The sequence below is a fragment of the Saimiri boliviensis genome, chromosome 10, assembly GCF_048565385.1.
Source record: "Saimiri boliviensis isolate mSaiBol1 chromosome 10, mSaiBol1.pri, whole genome shotgun sequence".
NCBI lineage: Eukaryota > Metazoa > Chordata > Mammalia > Primates > Cebidae > Saimiri > Saimiri boliviensis.
Window position 1 is genome coordinate 39631192 of NC_133458.1, and position 20103 is coordinate 39651294.

Sequence of the window (20103 nt, forward strand, 5' to 3'; positions counted from 1 at the left end):
GTGGACTAAGTAAAATAGTGACAATAAAGTGCTTAGCGTGATTTATGGTAAGAACCTAATGAATGTGATGCCTCACTATTATAATCTGACACAAAGTTAGAGCAGAGAAATATAAAACAGAATTGTTCCAGCCTACACAATGCATGTATTTTCTTCTTCCATAGCTCTTTTTTTTAACAGACTTCTGTCTCTGTGGTATAGAATGCTAATATCTAGAAGTTTGTTTAAAAGAAAAAAAGAATGCTAAAAGAATAGAAGTTTCTTAAAATGTAAAATTAGAAAATAGCCTCTGCAGGTCAAAGGCTTAAATGCTCAAAATCAAAAATGAAGGGCCACATAAAAAATCTGTTAAGGTTTTAGCACTGAGCAGTTATGAGCCTGTTGAAGAATTTTTGTTGAGAATAGTTATATATTAAGCTAAAAATGGTTTCTATGAAGCTAAACACCAAAAGAGTCCTGCTGTCCTTAGAAGTTATCAAAAAAACCACTTTTTTAGAGTAGCCATGTCATATGAGCAAGTATTTATTGGCAGGATGCCACAGAGTAAAACCTAGATGGGATTAAGGCACATGGGGAGGAGTTGGGGCTGATTACAGATTGTGCTGGCCAGTTGGTGATATTAAGAGCCGTGGGGGCTGGGAGAATTGAAAACAGGAGCATATGAGAAAGCTGAAAATGAAATCTTGACAGTGACCTGCATTAAAAATCAAAGAAGAAGGTAGAACAAGAGACTTTTTAGGAAAGAGTCAAGAGACAAAACAGAAACCAGGATGTCACTGTGTCATGGGCCATGGCCTTGAGGTTCTAAAGGAAGCTTTCAGTATCCTGCACTAGGAAGAGACAGCAAATCATTGTAACTGATTTTTATTCTAGTTCTTTCTCCTTCCATTGTAGAACGAGTGCTTGCACATAGTATCAAAAGCAACAGCTTGAGCAGGGCAGAAATGTATATCATAAAATGGGACTGTTTTCTCCCCCATCTCCTTCCAGAACATTTCAAATTGCAAACTGACTCAAGGATGTGAACGGAACATGTAATGTTTCTCCTCTTCCTCCCAAACTTCATTACAATTGTAGTCATGGGGGAAAAAATGGTTTAAATTGACAATAAGAAGAATAGGAAGAGAAATGAAACAGCTTAATAAATTTCTGGAAAGTGGAAAGCAAATGAATAAATTGTAACTCATAAAAAGGATGGAGAAGCCACAGTCTAGAAGAATAAAAGCAAATGGGGCAACAGCCAACATGGGAGGGAAGAAGCCCTGAGAATGCCTCAGATATAAATAAGTCCTGGAGAGAAGCATAGGCCTGAAACTGAAAATGCCATCCATGGAATAGGGAACCCCAATGCCTCCCTTCTCCCCATGATCAGAACTCTGGGGAAGTCTGGCATTTAACATCCTAGGCTTTCTGGAGTTAGAGTCCTCAGCATAAGGGCCAGTGTCCTAAATGTAGTGTCACCTGTCTGTAGTCCCAACTGTTTGGGAGGCCGAGGCAGGAGGATCCCTGGAGCCCAGGAGTTCAGGGCTGGAGTGCTCTATTATGGTGCCTTTGAATAGTCACTGTACCCCAGCCTGGGCAGCACAGCAAGGCCTCATCTCAAAAAATAGTCAGTGTCCTGCCAACTCACCAAAAAGCAACATTTTTTGGTCCACAAGCTCCACTTCTACAACCAGAGTTCCTAAACACCTTTTTACTACTTCATTCTTACATATGAAGAGACTGTCCAAGGATGATCATATATTTGATTCACTACAGCAGCATGAAAGGAAAAGACAAAAGAAATTGCAGGAAAATGACTCCAGAGAAAAAGCAAGGATGGTAAGAGAAACTTTTTACAGCCTAATCAGTCTGTCTCCTCACAGTAATACAAAATATTAACACCCACAAATAAGAATGGAAGCTTTGAAAAAGTGATAATTAGAGAACAAGAAAGAATTTGGAAGAGAAAGCCAAATAAACTCTCAGAAAGTAAATTAAAAAGCCCAAAAGATAAATGTTTAAGGAGGTCCATAAACGCCCCTTGCTCTTTTCCGCTTGAGTTTGAAAGCAACTGGAAAATGGACAAATGGATGGACTAAAAGTGTCAGTTTCGTGACTGAAGAAAATGCTGCCCTAGAGGATGTGGCCTGAAGCAAAGTGCTCCCTAGCAGCCCAGCCCTGAGCCAGGCAGACTCACCTGTCACAGGCTGGCCCTTGGAGCCCCTGCAGCCAGGGAGCCACGTGCTGGTTGGTAAGAGCTGATCATAACTCATTTCCGCAGGATACCAGATCCCCAAATAGAAAGAAACCAGGCACACAAGCCCTGCTTCTTCCTTACAGATGGACAAATCACTTCTCTTCCTCTGGGGAGACGTAAGTAAGGGGAGGAAAAGCCAAGAGTGTTACTCTGATGGAATTTCTTCCTCAAGAAATCAGGAAGAAAGTATTGAAAACAGATGAAAGAAAACATAAGTGATATGGATGACCAGTTCAGAAATTTGGCAACTGGCTAATTAGAATGCCATTTTTTAAAAACTGGCTGGGCAAGGTGGCTTATGCCTATAATCCCAGCACTTTGGGAGGCTGAGGTGGACGGATCACCTGAGATCAGGAGTTCAAGACCAGCCTGGCCAGCATGGTGAAACTCCATCTCTACTAAAAATACAAAAAATTAGCCAGGCATGGTGGTAGGTGCCTGTAATCCCAGCTGCTGGGGAGGCTGAGACAGGAGAATCACTTGAAGCCAGGAGGTGGGGGTTGCAGTGAGCCGAAATCATACCAGTGTACTCCAGCCTGGGCAACAAAAGCAAAACTCTATCTGAAAAAAGAAAAAGTAGAGGAGAGGAAAATATTAAAGTGAATGTCTCAGTGCTGAAGACATGACGGTCCAGATTGAAAGGGTCTGCTGAGTGCTGAACAAGATTAATGGGAGACAATATTATGATATTTTAGAACCCAAGAATAAGGAAAAGATTCTGGAAGCTTTCATAGGGGAAAAAAATACAAAGTGAAATGAAAGCAAGAACAAATTTATTTTCAAAGAATCCACCAGACTTCCCATATCAGACTTCCCATCTGCAACATTAGAAGCCAAAAACCTGAGGAGATATACTTTGAAAGTTGTTAATCCAGAATTCTATACCCAGCCAAGCTATTAATCAAGTGTGAAGGCTGAAGACGTGTCAGACATGCAAGAATTCAGAAAATGCATCCACCTTGAAGGAGTTATTCAACACTGTACTGCAGCAAAAATGAGGAATACATCAACAGAGAAAACATGGCATTTAGGATACAGTGTGTCCAGCTAGGAGGGCATGGCATTAGATCTGAGCTGTGGAGCCAATCCTGGTTGGAGCAAGCGGATGAAAGACTGTGGATGCCCCCAGGAAATGAGGAGAAGTGACGGAGCAGGTGGAACAATTGTGAGAGTGGCAAACATGAGGTGACAGTCAATGCAATTGGTAGCAAATAAAATTAGAAAACATCCAACTTCACTTTAAGAACATCCTTCACTGATACAAAGGTTTGTGATCTTGGGCCAGAGATAATGAACTGCAATTCTGGCACAGTTCTTGGCTGTGCAGTTAATAACATTATGTAGATGTTTATTGCCTTAAAATTTTAGAATCAAAATTTACTTAATTATAATTACAGAATAGAAGTCCTCCACTTTAGTCACTCATTCTTTCATCATCCAAATAAAATGTCTCCAGCCTCTCCATCAGCAGCTGTGCATGGGAAACCACTGCCCTACCTCGACCACGCTCCTTGCCCAGTGCCTCTGAAGACCCAGGGGCAGTCTCCTGCTGCTATAGCCTGCTGCTCTGGTGTGGTCCACTTATTCACTGATCCATTGCTACTTGGGTTGGACACTGGCCACCACCCATCTTTCATTCCCTCCAAAGCAGCACTAGCAGAGATTGTCACTCATGGCACATTTTCCTGGAGATTCCGACGTTTTGGAGGCACAGGGTAAGAAACAATTTCTAGTTGAAAAACAATTTCCCCATTCTTAGAAATGTAATGCCCGTTTCTGTCCCAGGAATTTTTCACTACTGTAACCCTTCATAGGCTCCAGACTCCTGCCACGGGGCACAGGTTTCTCACCTTCTCCTCTGCATCCCTGGGTCTGGATGATTCTGAATCCTGACTGCATATTAGAATCCATCACCTCCAGCACTTTGGGAGGCTGAGATGGGCAGATCATGAGGTCAGAAGAGAGAGACCATCCTGGCCAACATGGTAAAACCCCATTTCTACTAAAAAATTAGCCAGGTATGGTGGCATGCACCTGTAGTCCCAGCTGCTCAGGAGGCTGAGGTAGGGGAGTCACTTGAAACTGGGAGGTGGAGGTTGCAGTGAGCCAAGATCATGCCACTGCATTCCAGCCACGATGGTGCCACTGCACTTCAGCCTGGTGATAGAGTGAGACTCTGTCTCAAAAAAAAAAAAAAAAAAAAAAAAGAGAATCAATCACCTGAAGAACCACAAGTACCTTGCACCTTCAAGGCCCAAGCCTCACATCCACCCGAGGTTCTGATTTACCCAGTCTGGGGAGAGGCTGGAAATGATCCTCAGGTGATTTTAATGTGTAGCCAGGAGTGACACCCACTGACCTGCCCTCTCCAGTTGCCAGGGAGAAATCCTCAAATTCCTGTTATTTTACTGTGTGGAGTAGTTTCACTCTTTTTGTTTCCCCATGTCTTTCAAGACCATGAAATCCCTCAAACTGCAGCCAGATTGTAAAAGAACATATTTTTTCTTTTTCCGCCAGCGACACACATATATGCAGGCCTTTAAAAAGTGGATCATACCACATATATTGTTCTGCATTTGGCTTTTATCACTTGACTTCTTTTCCTGCCTGTAAGACTGATCGACTTCATTGTTCAGAGACCACATAATATTCTATTATTAAGCATATACTATAATCAGCAATTTTCCTATTGATGTCATTTGGGTTTTTCCTCATATTTTGCCATTATTAATTATGCAATAGCTGCATGAAGATCCATGTGGGTGTGTATCCTTCCAAACTTGTGCAGATATTTCCAGAGTAGAATCACCAGGTCAAGATTATGTACATTTAACATTTTTGCAGGTAATGCAAAAACACATTTCATTTAAATGATGTTTCACTATACTCTCCAACCACTGGTTTGTTAAAGCATCTCTTCCCCTGGACTCTTACTAACATTATCAGTCTTTTTACTGTTTTACTATTTTTTTATTCTTAAAATTTTTTTAAATGGACATTTTTACTATTTTTGCTAGGCAAAAAAGGTATATTATTTCAGTTTGCATTTCTCTAATTACTAATAAAATTGAACATCTTACTTTCCTTTTGTTAGTACTTTGTATTTCTTCTGTGAATTGTCTAATAAATGTGTAATGATTAGTAGTTTGGAAGATGCAATGTAATCCCCCACTATTTCTCTACCTCTTCTTCTTCCTCTGTCCCATTGTAACAGCTATGTAATATTTTAAGTTAATTCTTAATTATCCAAAAGAATGGAGGGGGGCAGGTACAGTGGCTTATGCCTGTAATCCCACACTTTGGGAGGCAGAGGCAGCCAGATCGCCTAAGGTCTGGAGTTCATGACCAGCCTGGCCAACATGGTGAAACCCCGCCTCCAGAAAAAAAAAAAAAAAAGAAGAAAAAACGCCAGGCATAATGGCGTGTACTTGTAATCCCAGCTACACAGCACGCTGAGGCAGGAGAATCACTTGAACCCAGGAGGCGGAGGTTGCAGTGAGCCGAGATCACACCATTGCACTCCAGCCTAGGTGACAAGAGCAAGACTCCATCTCAAAAAGAAAAGAAAAGAATGAGGGGAAACAGAATGCATAATTCAAAATCACAATGTCATTTATAGTAAAATTTTAAGTGTGTTTTTAGAAATAGCACAGATCTGAGAGTCACGTCTTTGTTCTACCTCTGAATAGCTGTGTGACTAGGGATTTTACTTTCCTCATAGAGCCCTGTTTTTCATAACCATAGAACGGGAATGATAGCTTTCTTTGCTTATGGTGATAATTAGATAATGTGTGTAAACCACCTGGTATGGAGCCTGGCACATAGTTAGGCACTCAATAAGTGGTTGTTATTTTTACCATGTTATAACATTTGAGTACTGGAGTTGTTCTAAACTAGGAATCCTCATTGTGAGTTTCTTGCTCCCATATCCTTACTCTTCCCTCAGTCACTCCTGAAACCAGGCTGCCCCGGCTTACATCTCTTCCCTCTGCCTCTCTGACTGAGTGCAGTTTTATCCACTTCAAGGTTAAACGTTTGAATTTCGAGTCTGCAAACTCAGTAGGTAGAAGAAATGAAGGTAGCCCCAAACTGCGATTGAGCACTGAACACACTGTGCATTAACAGTGGGTGCTGGAGAACTGAGCAAGCCCAATACCAGAGAAGCTGTCTCGCTTTGCCCCCAGGTTAATTGTCAGATAAAGCCTGTCATTAATCCACAATCAAGAACTGCCCATGGGATCTGTTGAAATACTTTCTGCCACAAGTAACAGATCCCAAAGGCACTAAAACAAGGAGGAAAGTTTACTGACTGGATCACAAAAATTCTGGCGGGAGGGCAGGTCTAAAGTGGGCTCACTGAGTGGCTCAGCAGCGTCCCCAGAACCCAGATCTTCACATCTGTCATGTGTGTCTACAGCTTGCTGCCTGTTGGTGTTGCTGCCCTCACGTCCCAAAGAGGCTGCTACAGAAAACTAGAGACAGAGACAAGGTGTTTCTCCTCATGTACCTCTTTTATTTTACTTTATGTTATTTTTGAGACAGGGTCTCGCTCTGTCACCCAGGCTGGGGTACAGTGAAGCAATCATGGCTCACTGTAGCCTCAAACACCAGGCTCAAATGATCCTCCCACCTCAGCCTCCCAAGTAGCTGAGACCATAGGCGCATGCCACTACCATTTTTCTTTTTTGTAGAAATGGAATCTCACTATGCTGCCCAGGCTGTTCTTGAACTCCTGGGATCAAGCGATCCTCCTGCCTCAGTCTCCCAAAGTGCTGGGATTACAGGCATAAGCCACCGTGCCCCCACCTCACATGTCTCTTTTAAAAAGTAAAGGAATGTTTTTCTGACAAGACTCCTAAGAGTCTTTCTCTTAGGAGATTTCTCCTAAGAGATTTCTCCTACCATAGGATTGGCCCAAATTGAATCGCCACATGCTCCAAGCTGGAAAAAAAATTAGTGTCAGGACAGTGAAATTACTATTAGTGATTTGGACTACTCTGGGGTCAGGAGTCCTTTATAACACAAGGCTAACCAACACCTGAACAAAATGTTAGCAAGGAAGGGAGGAGGTTACACAGATGACCCTGTCTGTCACCACATTTTTTAAAGGATTTATAATGTTATTTTTTAAGATACAATTTTAAATTAATATGCAAATTCTTCAATTAATTACATAAAAATGTCAGCTTTGAAGTTTATGATCTGGAAATTCGGCATTAGAAAGAGACGGCAGACCAGGTGCGTTGGCTCACACCTATAATCCCACCATTTTGGGAGGCTGAGATGGGAAGATTGCTTAAACTCAAGAGTTAGGGACCAGCCCCCAGCAACACAGTAAGACCCCCATCTCCACAAAACATTTTTAAAACTTAGCTGGGCATGGTGGCATGCACCTGTAGTCCTAGCTATGCAGGAGGCTGAGGCAGGAGAATCGCTTGAGCCCAGGAGTTCAAGGCTGCAGTGAGCTACGGTCACACCACTGCACTCCAGCCTGGGCGGCAGGGTGAGATTCTGTCTCAAAAAAAAAAAAAAAAAAAAAAGAAAAGAAAAGAAAAAGAAAAAAAAAGAAAGAAAGAAAAGGAGGAACAGTAATATTTCCTGTCATTTTTAAAGGTAGAAGTATTAATTATGATTAAGTACCTAGATTTAAAAAGAATAAGCTTGGAAGAATGAGCATTCATATCTAATTCCCAAGTACTTGATGTGGAGTGAGTTTTGTGTGATACTCTGTAAGATTTTAGGAGGGGCAGCTCTTGGATGGGTGAAAGCCACATGGGGCAGAGTGGTAGAGCCCAGAGGGCATTCCAGGGTTGTCTATGTGGCCCTCCAGGCCATCGTGTGAGCCTCCTATCAAACACCCATAATATAAAGATGGGGGCAGGATGCATGGGGCAGTGTAATTCTTTTTTTTTTTTTTTTTTTTGAGACGGAGTTTCTCTCGTTACCCAGGCTGGAGTGCAATGGTGCGATCTTGACTCACCACAACCTCCACCTCCTGGGTTCAGGCAATTCTCCTGCCTCAGCCTCCTGAGTAGCTGGGATTACAGGCACATGCCACACTCCCAGCTAATTTTTTGTATTTTTAGTAGAGATGGGGTTTCACCATGTTGACCAGGATGGTCTTGATCCCTTGACCTTGTGATCCACCCGCCTCGGCCTCCCAAAGTACTGAGATTACAGGCGTGAGCCACCGTGCCCAGCCAGCAGTGTAGTTCTAAAGAGGAAGTTCATTCTAAGACATCCTTTAAAGATACCTGGATCCCTGCAACTGGGAGATCCAAGCTAAGCACATGCCTCCTGCTCACTTCTCCATCCTTGCCCTCCAGGGCTGGCTCGTGCTGAGAAGGACAGATTTCAAATGTACTGGGTGCACCACCCACAATGGAGCTGGGGGTAAAGTGGGAAAGATACCTAGTGCCAAGGCCCGACCCAGGGAGAGTGGGAGTGAATTCCTATTACCGAGCTTGGGCAAGTCAGTTGCCTTCCTGATCCCTGGTTCCTCATCTATAAAACAGGAAGAGCAATAGATCAAAGTTGTTGTGAGGACCATGAACGATAATAATCTCTTCACTTGGGTGAGCAAAGGAGAAGCGGGCCAGGGCAGGATAACTCACCAAATTACTTTGAGGAAGTGCTGCTCTGCTGGCTCATGAAGACAAAGCAGAAGCTCCCTTGGAAGTTTCCAGCCCACCTGTCCCCTCTCCTGTCCACACACCTCACACCCACAGATAAGGGGTCTCCGTAATTGGGAGCCAGCCCAGATGAGCTTGTGCCAGTTTCCTTTGCTTCCTCTCTAAGAATGATCAGAGCAAACCCAGTCCTGTCATCTAAGCTGAATCTCCCCAAGCTACTGTCAGCTGCAGGGTCGCTAACTGACTTTCCAGTACAGCCTGGCTCTGCCTTTTCCTGGCTGTGTAGCTTTGGGCAAGTGCTTTACCCTCTCTCAGTCTTGCTTCTCAGTCATCTGCAAAAAAAATACGGTAGCACAGCATTGCTATAGTACCAATTACTATGATTGGCTTATTGAAGGATTTGGACTTAGCAATTATTTTGTTAATCTAATATGCATAATAGTATGCATTTTTATTTTCTTTTAAACTGGACAGCATTAATTAAATAGTATACATTTTTAATATAATAAAGCTCTATTTATTTAGAAAATAATTCAATCCCTCACTCTTCAAACTGGACACATGCCCTGTTAAATAGTGAGGTTTCCATTATACTGATAGCCAGTGGGGTACACAGTTAGGCCCTATCCCTCCCCTCTCTACCCACCACCCTGGTCTGCTGTCATCAGGACAGTGGCTGATGCGGCTAGCAAGTGACAAGCAGTGGATCAACATCTCCCAGTCACTCTCCCCAGGATCCAGCATCCTGAGGGTCACTTCTGTATTGCTGGGAGGTAAGGGGAGTTGTAGCATGTGTGACCTGCTTCAAGCCACCTCACTGAACTTGCCCCTGTCTTTTTTGGCAGTCTGTAAAGCGGTTCTTGAAACAAGAGTGCAAGTGCCACGGGGTGAGCGGCTCGTGTTCTCTCAGGACATGCTGGCTGGCCATGGCTGACTTCAGGAAAACGGGCGATTATCTCTGGAGGAAGTACAATGGGGCCATCCAGGTGGTCATGAACCAGGACGGCACGGGTTTCACTGTGGCTAACGAGAGGTTTAAGAAGCCAACAAAAAATGACCTTGTGTATTTTGAGAATTCTCCAGACTACTGTATCAGGGACCGAGAGACAGGTAAGTTCATATACCTTCTTCATAGCACCTAATTCTTTCAACAATTGATACTCCACGATTTAAATGAGATTCTGTATTTTCAGCCTTCTCCCTTTAGGTTTGAAGCTCATGATCCTTAACAATCTTATTGAAATTGCACAGGGCTGGGCCCGGGAGCTCACACCTGGAATCCCAGCATTTTGGGAGGCCAAGGTGGGCAGACTGCTTGGGCTCAGGAGTTCAGGAAAAGCCTGGGCAACATGGGGAAACCCTGAGTCCACCAAAAATGCAAAAAAAGTAGCTGGGCATGGTGGTGCACATCTGTGGTCACAGCTACTCAGGAGGCTGAGGTGGGAGGATCGCTTGAGCCCAGGAGACAGAGGTTGCAGTGAGCAGAGAGCATACCACTGCACTTTAGCCTGGGTGACAATTTGAGCGAGCGAGCGAGAGAGAGAGAGAGAGAGAGAGAGAGAAATAAAGACAGAGAAGGAGGGAGGGAGGGAAAGAGGGAGAGAGGATGGAAGGAAGGAAGGGAAAGAAAAAAAAGAAATGAAACAAAACTGCACAGAGAGCTCTCCTAAGCAACTGGAGAAATGGGTTGACAGTGCACAGATTCTGGAGAAATGGAAACTCAACAATATCTGGGGCAAAACATCAAGCTACTCACATTAGCAAAATTCTTCAGATTGGGCAGATTTCTAATTAGTAGTCTATGTACACTAGGGAGAGCAGCCCAGCATCTCTCATATGATCTTGAAGCTGAGAGCAGGATACATTAAATCCCACCTCTATGACTATGGAACATGGTCCCAGGGCTTTAAATGTACTCTTCTGAAATCTGCCCTACTTCACCTTCCCTGCTCTTTTCAATATGCTTAGAAATTGCCAAAGATAAAAAGCAAGCATTTGTCCTCACCCTCTTGGCTGTAGGTAGACAGTGTATAATAAAGGCTGTGTCTGAGGCCCTTCATTTATTAAAGCCACACCATTCCCTTCCAGACAGTACCTTCTCTATCCCTCAAAGAACAGCTCTGTCAGCTTCAATACCGCAGCTGTTCCACCTGTCTGGCTTACATATGCTCGCGCTCCACCCCTCACTCCTCCTGATCAACCCTGAACTCCAGGTTTAGCTCATCCTTTGCAAAGATTCTAGTGCAAAATAAGAATGAGTACAAGTCTAAGTTCATAGGAGGTGATAGGAGTCCACAGCCCAAGTCATTTTCTAAGACTCAGTAGGAAGCCAAGGAATTCATTATCAGAAAAAATAAAAGTCCTCTAATTTAGAGTCTGAGTTTTTTTTTTAATTTCAAAATAATTGCAGAGGCACCAATAAAACAGTGTAGATGGCAGCCAGCTGTCAATTAGATTGACCAAGAGGCAAGGTTACCAGAGAATGTCACAAGGAGGCCAAAGCCTTTTTTCTTTTTTTGCCCCTGAGTGGCTGAATTGCCTTCGTGGTTTGATGAGCTAGTGCTCTGCAGCATTTGAGCAGGTTGCTACACGCAATCCAGGGATTAATGACGGTTGAGCAGAGGACCAGATGCTGTGCGCCACTGCATTCCTGACATGCTTTGGGACCTCTAACAAGTCATCCTACCTGTCAGGCCAAAGTTATAGCCGAATCACCATGAAACCTGTGCTTAGATACAGGATTGTCCCAGGGGTCTGACCCCCCTCTGCCAGTCACTAGCTGTTCAACCTCAGCCTCCTCAGACCAAGCATGGAGATGCTGCTGTCTTGATCATTTAAGTCCTATGCATTGACTTCTGTGCACTGGGTACTAGGCTAAGATCCTTGCACATTTGGTCTTATTTTATCCTTCCAGAAGGATCCTTACAGCAGCCTGATGAAATCAATGCATTGAAACTTGTAACTGACCAAAAATAAGTAAATAAATAAAAAGAGTAAGAAGGTTGCTCCTGGATGACCAACACCAACCAAGAACCACATTTGTATCTTATTTTTTAAGTCAGATAAGCAACCCTAGATATCATCTTCTCCATTGTACAGATAAGAAAAGTGAATGATCCACTCACAATCTCACTGGTAGGAGTGGGTGGATGTCTGACCCCTTGGCCTGTGCTTTGACCCTGTTATTACATACTTGGGCATGCCTGCCTCCCAGGACACATATGTGAAAAGGCCATGGGGGGGGGGAACCCCTATTTCAAATATAAGAGGAACTTCTTCCCCAGCACATCTTTTCTGGTTCTTTGGATTGAAGAAGTTTGCACAGGGAAAGCAACCTGGTATACCCGAGGAATATGTACTGCCTCTTGTGTAACAGGCGTGACATTTATTATCAATGAAATATAGACCCTATATTTCTTTTACCCCACAGAGGTGATTCTGAATCTAATCCCTGCTGCGTCTTCAAGTTACTCAGTTATTCTTGTGTACTCCGCTTTTTCTACTCTTTGTACTAGAAAGAAAGTCTGTTTCTTAATCCTAAATAGTAACTATACCTGTAGTGCCCATCACATGTCAGAGCTGCAGCTACCTTCTCTCGTTGATTCTCAAACAAGTCTATAAGGTGAGTGTGTTATTATTTTATGGGAAGAAACTGAAGCTCTGAGGGTTAAAGATTTTTCCCAACTGCTTTGGCCGGTAAGAGGAAGAGCAGCGACTTAAAGCTGAGCTGGCTGCATTTTCTCTCTTTTCTTTCCCTTCCTTCTCTTTCTTTCCTTCCTTCCTTCTTTCCTTTCCTTCCTTCTCTCTCCTTCCTTCTCTTTCTTTCCTTCCCTCCCTCTCTTCTTTTTCTTTCTTTCTCTTTCTTTTTCCTTTCTCTCTCTTTCTTTCTTTTCTCAGGGTCTTGCTATGTCACCAAGGCTGGAGCACAGTGGTGCAATCTTAGCTCACTGCAACCTCAGCCTCCGGGTTCAAGCAATTCTCCTGCCTCACCCTCCCGAGTAGCTGGGATTACAGGCATGAGCTAACACACCTAGCTAATTTTTGTATTTATAGTAGAGACAGAGTTTCACCATGTTGGCCAGGCTGGTCTTGAACTCCTGACCTCAAGTGATCCACCCCACTCAGCCTCTCAAAGTGCTGGGATTATAGGCATGAGCCACTGTGCCTGGCTGTGGCTGTCTTTTCAACAACCATTTAACTCTGCCTCTCGCTGCACCAGGTACAAAGCACATAGCCACAGGTGCTAGCTTTCTGAAGAAAGCTATATAACTTATTTTCTCTATTAATTTATCTCTCTTCTATCTGAGACAAATTTTAGCTTATCTGACTTTAAAAGATATGAAATTGGTTCTCAGTTGGTGTTGATTAACCAAGATCTACCCTATTATTTTTTTCAAGTTGCCAGTTCCAATGTATTGGACCAGATTTCCAGTAAGATTCCTAGATTACTTATAAATTATTTGAACTGTACTTAGTTAATGTAGTTTTTGGCTGAGCCTAAGAAAATACCAAAGTTGTCGATGCAAACCTTGCAATATTTCTTTTAATGCTGTTGACCATCAGATGATTATTTTAGTAAAAATATGATTTAGGATATTCGATATTATGTAAGCACAAGTCCAGATTGTTAAAATATTTTTTTCATTGTATATATTAGCAGTCATGTGCAGATAGCCACATGTATGAGATGCAAATTTTATCTGATAAAACCCACTTCCACACATACGGCTACTCTTGGTTATGTGACCAATGGCCTTTTAAACGTGAGTCTTGACCAGGCACAGTGGCTCACGCCTATAATCCCAGTACCTTGAGAGGTCAAGGTGAGAAGATCACTTAAGGCCAGGAGTTCAAAACCAGCCTGGGTAACATAGCGAGACCCCATATCTAAAATATAAAAACTAAATAAAGTTGAGGCTTTATCCTGCCCATTTTTCACTAGAAACTTCTGTAGCATGTGCTCTAGCAAGTCAGTTACAACAGGTGCAGAAGGGAACACAGTCATCCTGGAATAGCCTCTAACCTCAGTTATTGGAGGCAGGGAGTGTAACAGAGAATCTGAGATCTGTAAGAAGGGGGCTTTCTGCCTTTAACTCACAGTGCGATCTGGGAGCCTCTCTCTTCTCAAAATGACCAGTGTGTCATCTTCTCAGTCTGTACTGAAGAGCCACCCAGCATGCACACATAATTGAGTAAGCACACCACTGAGGGTCCCCCTCCCCAGCGAGCTGAAATCCGACTGCATTAGGAAAGGCCTGTTTTCTGGTAAATGGAACTCTCACATGTTCAAAATGGGCTATCATCCTGGGGTAGCCAGACTCCAAAACAAGTCAAAAGCTTACGGTCAAATTTAAATCAAGTAATTAATATAGAATTTCTTGTTTTTCATTTTCTCTTTTAAAATTGGGGTTAACCCTTCCTGACATTGCATCGCATACTGCTCGTTCTGCTTTGTTGTGGTTATTTTGTTTGGTTTTGCTTCTTTCTTTGCTTTCAAACATTGCTTTTGTTTTTAAATCAGGCACACTTAATATTCAACTTAGTGGGCACCTTCTACTTGCCAGCACCGGGGAAGCAATGGTGGTGAGCAGATTGAATATTATTAGCGAATCAGTATTTGGAACTTACTGGCTTACTCTTGCTGGTCAGCAACTGCTTTCTGTCCAAGGTAGCTTGTTGACTGATATGAGCTGGCTCATTTTTATCGATTAGGTTTGTGCAATTGATGTAGTTCACAGGTCTAGTCCACTTTTTTCCAAAGAAAGTGGCTCTTCAGAAACCTATTGAATCAGCATCTCAAGGAGCTGTTCCTGAAATTCTATAAGTTTTTCTTTTTTCATCATTTTAATTTTTTATCATTGCTCTGTTGCCCAGACTGGAGTGCAGTGGCACCATCGTGGCTCACTGCAGGCTCCAACCCCTGCGCTCAAGTGATCCTCCCGCCTCAGCCTCCTGAGTGGCTGGGACCACAAGCGCTGCCTCTGCAAGCAAGCTTTACAAACTTATACACATCAAAGTTTGAAAAAGTCAGTGATTTAGGTAGCCTGTGATTTCTAATTTTTTTTCTAATAATTTCTAATTTTCCCTAAGTATTAGGCAAGAAGAAATTCAAGAATTCAGGGAAACATACTTTTTTTTTTTTTTTTTTTTTTGAGTACCTGATTTCTTGCTAAGGAAAAAATATTTCCTCATTTGAGGAACTCTAGATAAATATTACCCCAAAAAACATCTCCCACCATGCCCAGTATAAGAGAGTCATTCTTTCACTTTCAGGCCCTGCATCCTCAGGAACCCTCTTTGACTCCAAATAAACAAAATTATTTCAGCCCTCAAAGCTTCCACTGACAACAGTTACCAAGTCAGCCTCTAGAGAAGTCCTGAAATAATCAGGCTAGCAAACTTTGATGAGAAAATTGCAGAGTTGAGACCCCAGGTTATTCCTGGATGGGGACAAACCTAGCTGGAGACAGATGATGGGAACATTTATTGAGTTCCTACTGCAAGTCAGGCCCTGCACTACACACCTATGTGCATATTCTCTGACTCTTCAAGGCAATTACCTCCATTTATAAAGAAGGAAAGTGAGGTTCCAAAAAGTTACTTAACTTTCCCAAGATGACATGACCTGTAAGTGGGAATAAAAAAATAAAAACAGGTGGCTCACGCCTGTAATCCCAGCATTTTGGGAGGCCGAGGCAGGTGGATCACGAGGTCAAGAGATCGAGACCATCCTGGTCAACATGGTGAAACCCCGTCTCTACTAAAAATACAAAACATTAGCTGGGCATGGTGGTGCGTGCCTGTAATCCCAGCTACTCAGGAGGCTGAGGCAGGAGAACTGCCTGAACCCAGGAGGCGGAGGTTGCGGTGAGCCGAGATCGCGCCATTGCACTCCAGCCTGGGTAACAAGAGCGAAACTCCGTCTCAAAAAAATCAATCAATAAAAAATAAATAAATAAAAATAAAAACAAAAATCCATACCTTTTTCACTGTGCCACTTAACCTCCTGGTGTGTGGGTGTGTGCGCGCGTGTGTGTGTGTGTGTGTGTGTGTGTGTATGTGGTTGGGGATAGGTCTTATGTGATGAAGAGGCAGCATGAAGACATGGGAACTTTATGGGTTGAGATGCCCACAAAAAGGGGAGGTCAAAAGTAATCAGAATCAAGCTTTGCCTACATTTTGGTTAGGTTGCCTTGAAGCTCTTTTCAATTACAAGCCCCTCAAATTTTCCAAAGTGTAAATGTCTTTGATTGCTCCTAAGAAATAGTAAGCTTAAAAACCAATTAAGGAAGATACTGTTATGGCAAGAACAACAGCAAAAGACATTCTCCTCTAGTCTTCAGTTGAAGAAAGTGAGTGCTCTAAGGTTCAACTATAATCACTCCCTCATGCAGCTCAGATCTGAAGAGTATGTACAACTGTGTGATGTTGTGCATGTGACATTTTGCAGACCAAATTGCAGGCTAGATCTTGGAAGCCGGACTTTCTGGGATGAGTATCCTGGTGGCTCTGTGGTTATCTACTCTGGTTATTGCTTCAGGCATCTGTAAATCAAAGAAGCCCTTAAGTTATAGATAGGTTCATCTCTAACTGAGGAATGCTGCTGCCCTCCTCTCCAGAGAATGTGTCTGCACCTAATCACAGGCCACTTTCACTGGTTATGATGTCAAAACCGCCACCTGGGCCGGAGGTCACCCTGAGGTCTCCTCTCCAACCGCAGGAAACAAGCAACCCTCCACCTCTTCTCCAGTCAAGTTCAAAAAACACATGGAGCTCAATGTTGTTTAACTTGTTGCCTTTGGAAAACCCAAAAGCCTGGCTGACAACTCCAGGCTGTGAATGGTGTAAGCGTTGAGGTATCACTTTTTTCTCCACATAAATCATATTTGGCAAACAGAACTCAGAACCCATGGGAACACAATCCTAATCATGGTTTTCAGAAACTGGTGTTCTCTCATGCCCAGTAGTGTGGCCTGCTTTGCAGAAGCTTACGAATGCTGGGATTGTGTCCTACCAGCTGAATTTTAAAAAGGGAACATGTTTTTAATGATTAAACATGATTAAAAGTATGTTAGCCAATAGCAATGCGTGGGTCTGACTTAGATACTAATATGTGAAGTTCTAACCGGTACACCTTATGTCCCTCATTTCTTCACTGTATAAATATTCATGGACATCCTCCCATGTGCCAGACGCTCATATAATCACTGGGAATGCAGGGTTGAGGAAAACAGACTCAACCCTTACCCTTGTGGCTTCTTTGACTTCATGGTCCTTGAAGCAGTATCCAGGAAACGGGACACAGGCTAGGTGCTAGAACCCTCTCACTGGGACAGGAGAGTGGTTTTGTTTACGTTTCAGTCCTTGTTGCGTTGCTCTTTACAAGATTTTATCTTATATATGTCATTTTGACAAGGTAAAGAATAAGCTATTCATCTCTTTCTGCTTTGAGACATAGAAATTCATGAATTGATATCTAAAAGGTGTTAAGATAGCTAGACCAGTAAGAGAATTGGAGAAAGCAATGTTTCACTGAGGCTTATCAGTCACCATTTTCATGGGTAGTTAATGATTATGCTGTATAATTAGTATTAATTACTACCCATTGAGGCCTCTTTTCAAACTCTTTAGTGGCATATGGTAAAATTAGCCTTTCCCTCCCTCCCCAAACACTCTTATTTCCTTGACTTCTACAACACCTCACTCTCCTGCTTTTCCTCCTGCTCCAATAACTGGTCCTTTTCTATTTCGGTTGCTAGTTTCTCCTTCTCCACGTTTTGAAGATCTTCCTGGCTTTCTCACTGCTTTGGTCTTTCCATTTCTATGGCTTTAAATGTTGTCCCTGTCCTTGTCTGCCTTCTGTAGCACCATCCTGTATCCAATTCCCTGCTTGACAACTTCACCCAGATGTCACACAGTTATATCAACCTGCTTCTGCTTGAAACTGGACTCCTTAATTGCCCTGTCCCCTGAGACTGGTTTTCTCCCATCCCTCCTCATCTCATAAAATGGCACTGCCGCCCACTTCTGTGGTCAAGTATCAACCTGCCAGTCATTCCTTACACTCCTTCCTTCCCACCTTCATCATCCCGGGTACAACTGAGACCTCTTAAATGTATCAAGGACCTGTCTGCTTCTCCATCTTCACTGCCACCCCCTAGGTCCAAACAGAGCTATGTTCTTTCATTCATAGCACATGCCACAGTGTGTGTAGTGTATTTGTATAAACGTGGGCTTGTGACCTGCCCCTACCATTGGAGTTCACTGAGGATCCTGTGATGGCAGGAACTGTATATACCTTGCTCACTAGTTCCTCAACTCCTAGCACACAAATATTGTTGCACTGAATTGAATGACAGATTATGAACAACATAAAATAGTTTCATTAGATGAGCTGCATTCTTAAGTGTGTTGCTGCTGCTTCATAGCTTAAAGATAACTTGGCTCCTTTGAAAGGAATTACTAAGCACGTCTCCACCCATCACTGATACCTTTTAACACACAGCCTATGGAAATTCCCATTTAAGCTTACATGTTCAGTGGAATTTTTTACGGAGCTTAAGATGTTGCTTGCCTGGCTGTTTCCCCGGAGATAAAAATTCTCACATGGACAAATGCATCAGCAGACTATATCTATTGCTTTTCACTGGCAGCAGATACTCAGTTCTTTTACTCTTGGAGGGGCGTTTTTCATTCACTACTATCAGTGGCATCCCTGGGTAGTTCCTAATTCTGGTATTAACATAGCAAAAATACTTTTCACATCCAATGCTCTTTGATGTTGTAGGCATAATCTATAAATCTGTGTTATTTTTCAAAATACAAACTTAGTAGAACTCCCATATTTTTAGGACACACTAAAATGCACCCTAATTTGAATTAATTGACAATGGTATCAGATTGAATTATGAATACTCATGATCCACCTGCCTTGGGCTCCCAAGGTGCTAGAATTACAGGTGTGAGCCACCACGCCTGGCTGAGAGTAACTCTTATGGGGAAACAGTCTACATAACTGTGACATCAGAAAGTCACCTCAGTGGAATCATGAAGAGATGCCCTGGTTAGCAGGTACAGGAGGAGGACAGTGGGAAATAGCTTTGAGTAGGCTATGCAGTGCCAGATACGGAAAGCCTTACAGAGTCTGTCCATAACAACTTTAATTCCATTATAACATTTGCTAATTTAATGGGACATGCCTTCCTGTACCAGTCAAACTTTTCCAGCTTATGAAAACACTGAATCAAATCATCTGAGATCAGTGAAGATACTGTCTAGTAGCTTAAGCTGTGCAGTCCTAACGTGAGGAAGGGGTGAGCCTGACCAGTAGATAAATGTGCAGTCTCTAACATTTGCTCTTTAACATACTTTTGTTCCCTCAATAAATCTGTGTCATTAATGACAACGTGTAAGTCAACCAGAGGAGAAACAGCCTATTGGATGGCAGGTTTAAGTGAATCTTGCTTTATGCCCTAATAGTCAACATATGGGCCTCTGTCAGCCTGGAGTAGCAGGAATTTCCAGACACAGGCCTATCCAGAGAGGGGGCTGGGGAGAGAAGGGGGTGAGGAGGAGAGGGAGAGATAGAGAGAGGCAGAGAGGAGAGAGTCAGGAGAGAAGGAAAGAGAGAGAGAGAGAGAGAGAGAGAGAGAGAGAGAGAGAGAGAGAGAGAGAAGGGAGCCCTTCCTCCAGGTCCCAGAGGTATGGGTCTGGGAACTATTAGCAAAAGCCCCTCTGTTCCTCCTCTGCTGTCAGCAAGATGCATGTTAGTGGAGACAGAAATGTTTTTACACTGGGAACCCTGACTCCATTATTAATTTTATAGCTCTGGAGATGGGATGCTCAATTCTGTAAAGTTCCCTCGACATTGCCCCACAAAATGTGTTGCATGGTCCCAAACTTATATGATTTAGAAACTCCACTTCTTTGTTCTTGTTAAAATCTCATGAATTTGTGAGCTATTGTGCGAGTCAAGATGAGGACAACCCATATGGGGAAGCAAAAGGTCCATCTGGCTGGAAGCAGCTCCTTCCCACAGCGCAGACATTGCCAAACCTTAACGACACTGCCTGGATCTTATAGACACTGGGTTTAGGAAGATGATCTCACCATCGTTTGGTATAAAGATGACAAGAAGTTTCAAGTCTGAGTGTGTAACCTTCTGTGCCTGGGGGCTGGGCTCTGAATCTAGGCAGGACACACATCTTGGGCACACTTCACAAATATCAAGCA

General features: G+C 43.0%; 1 protein-coding gene across 1 annotated transcript in view; it reads left to right on the forward strand.

Annotated features, from left to right (window-relative positions):
• The window catches only part of WNT2 (Wnt family member 2), a 48633-nt gene that overhangs the window by 16289 nt on the left and 12241 nt on the right, over positions 1-20103 (forward strand). Inside the window, exon 4 of the mRNA XM_003921055.4 lies at positions 9717-9981. Coding sequence (XP_003921104.1) covers positions 9717-9981 — 265 coding nt within the window. The remainder of the gene's footprint in view (positions 1-9716; positions 9982-20103) is intronic.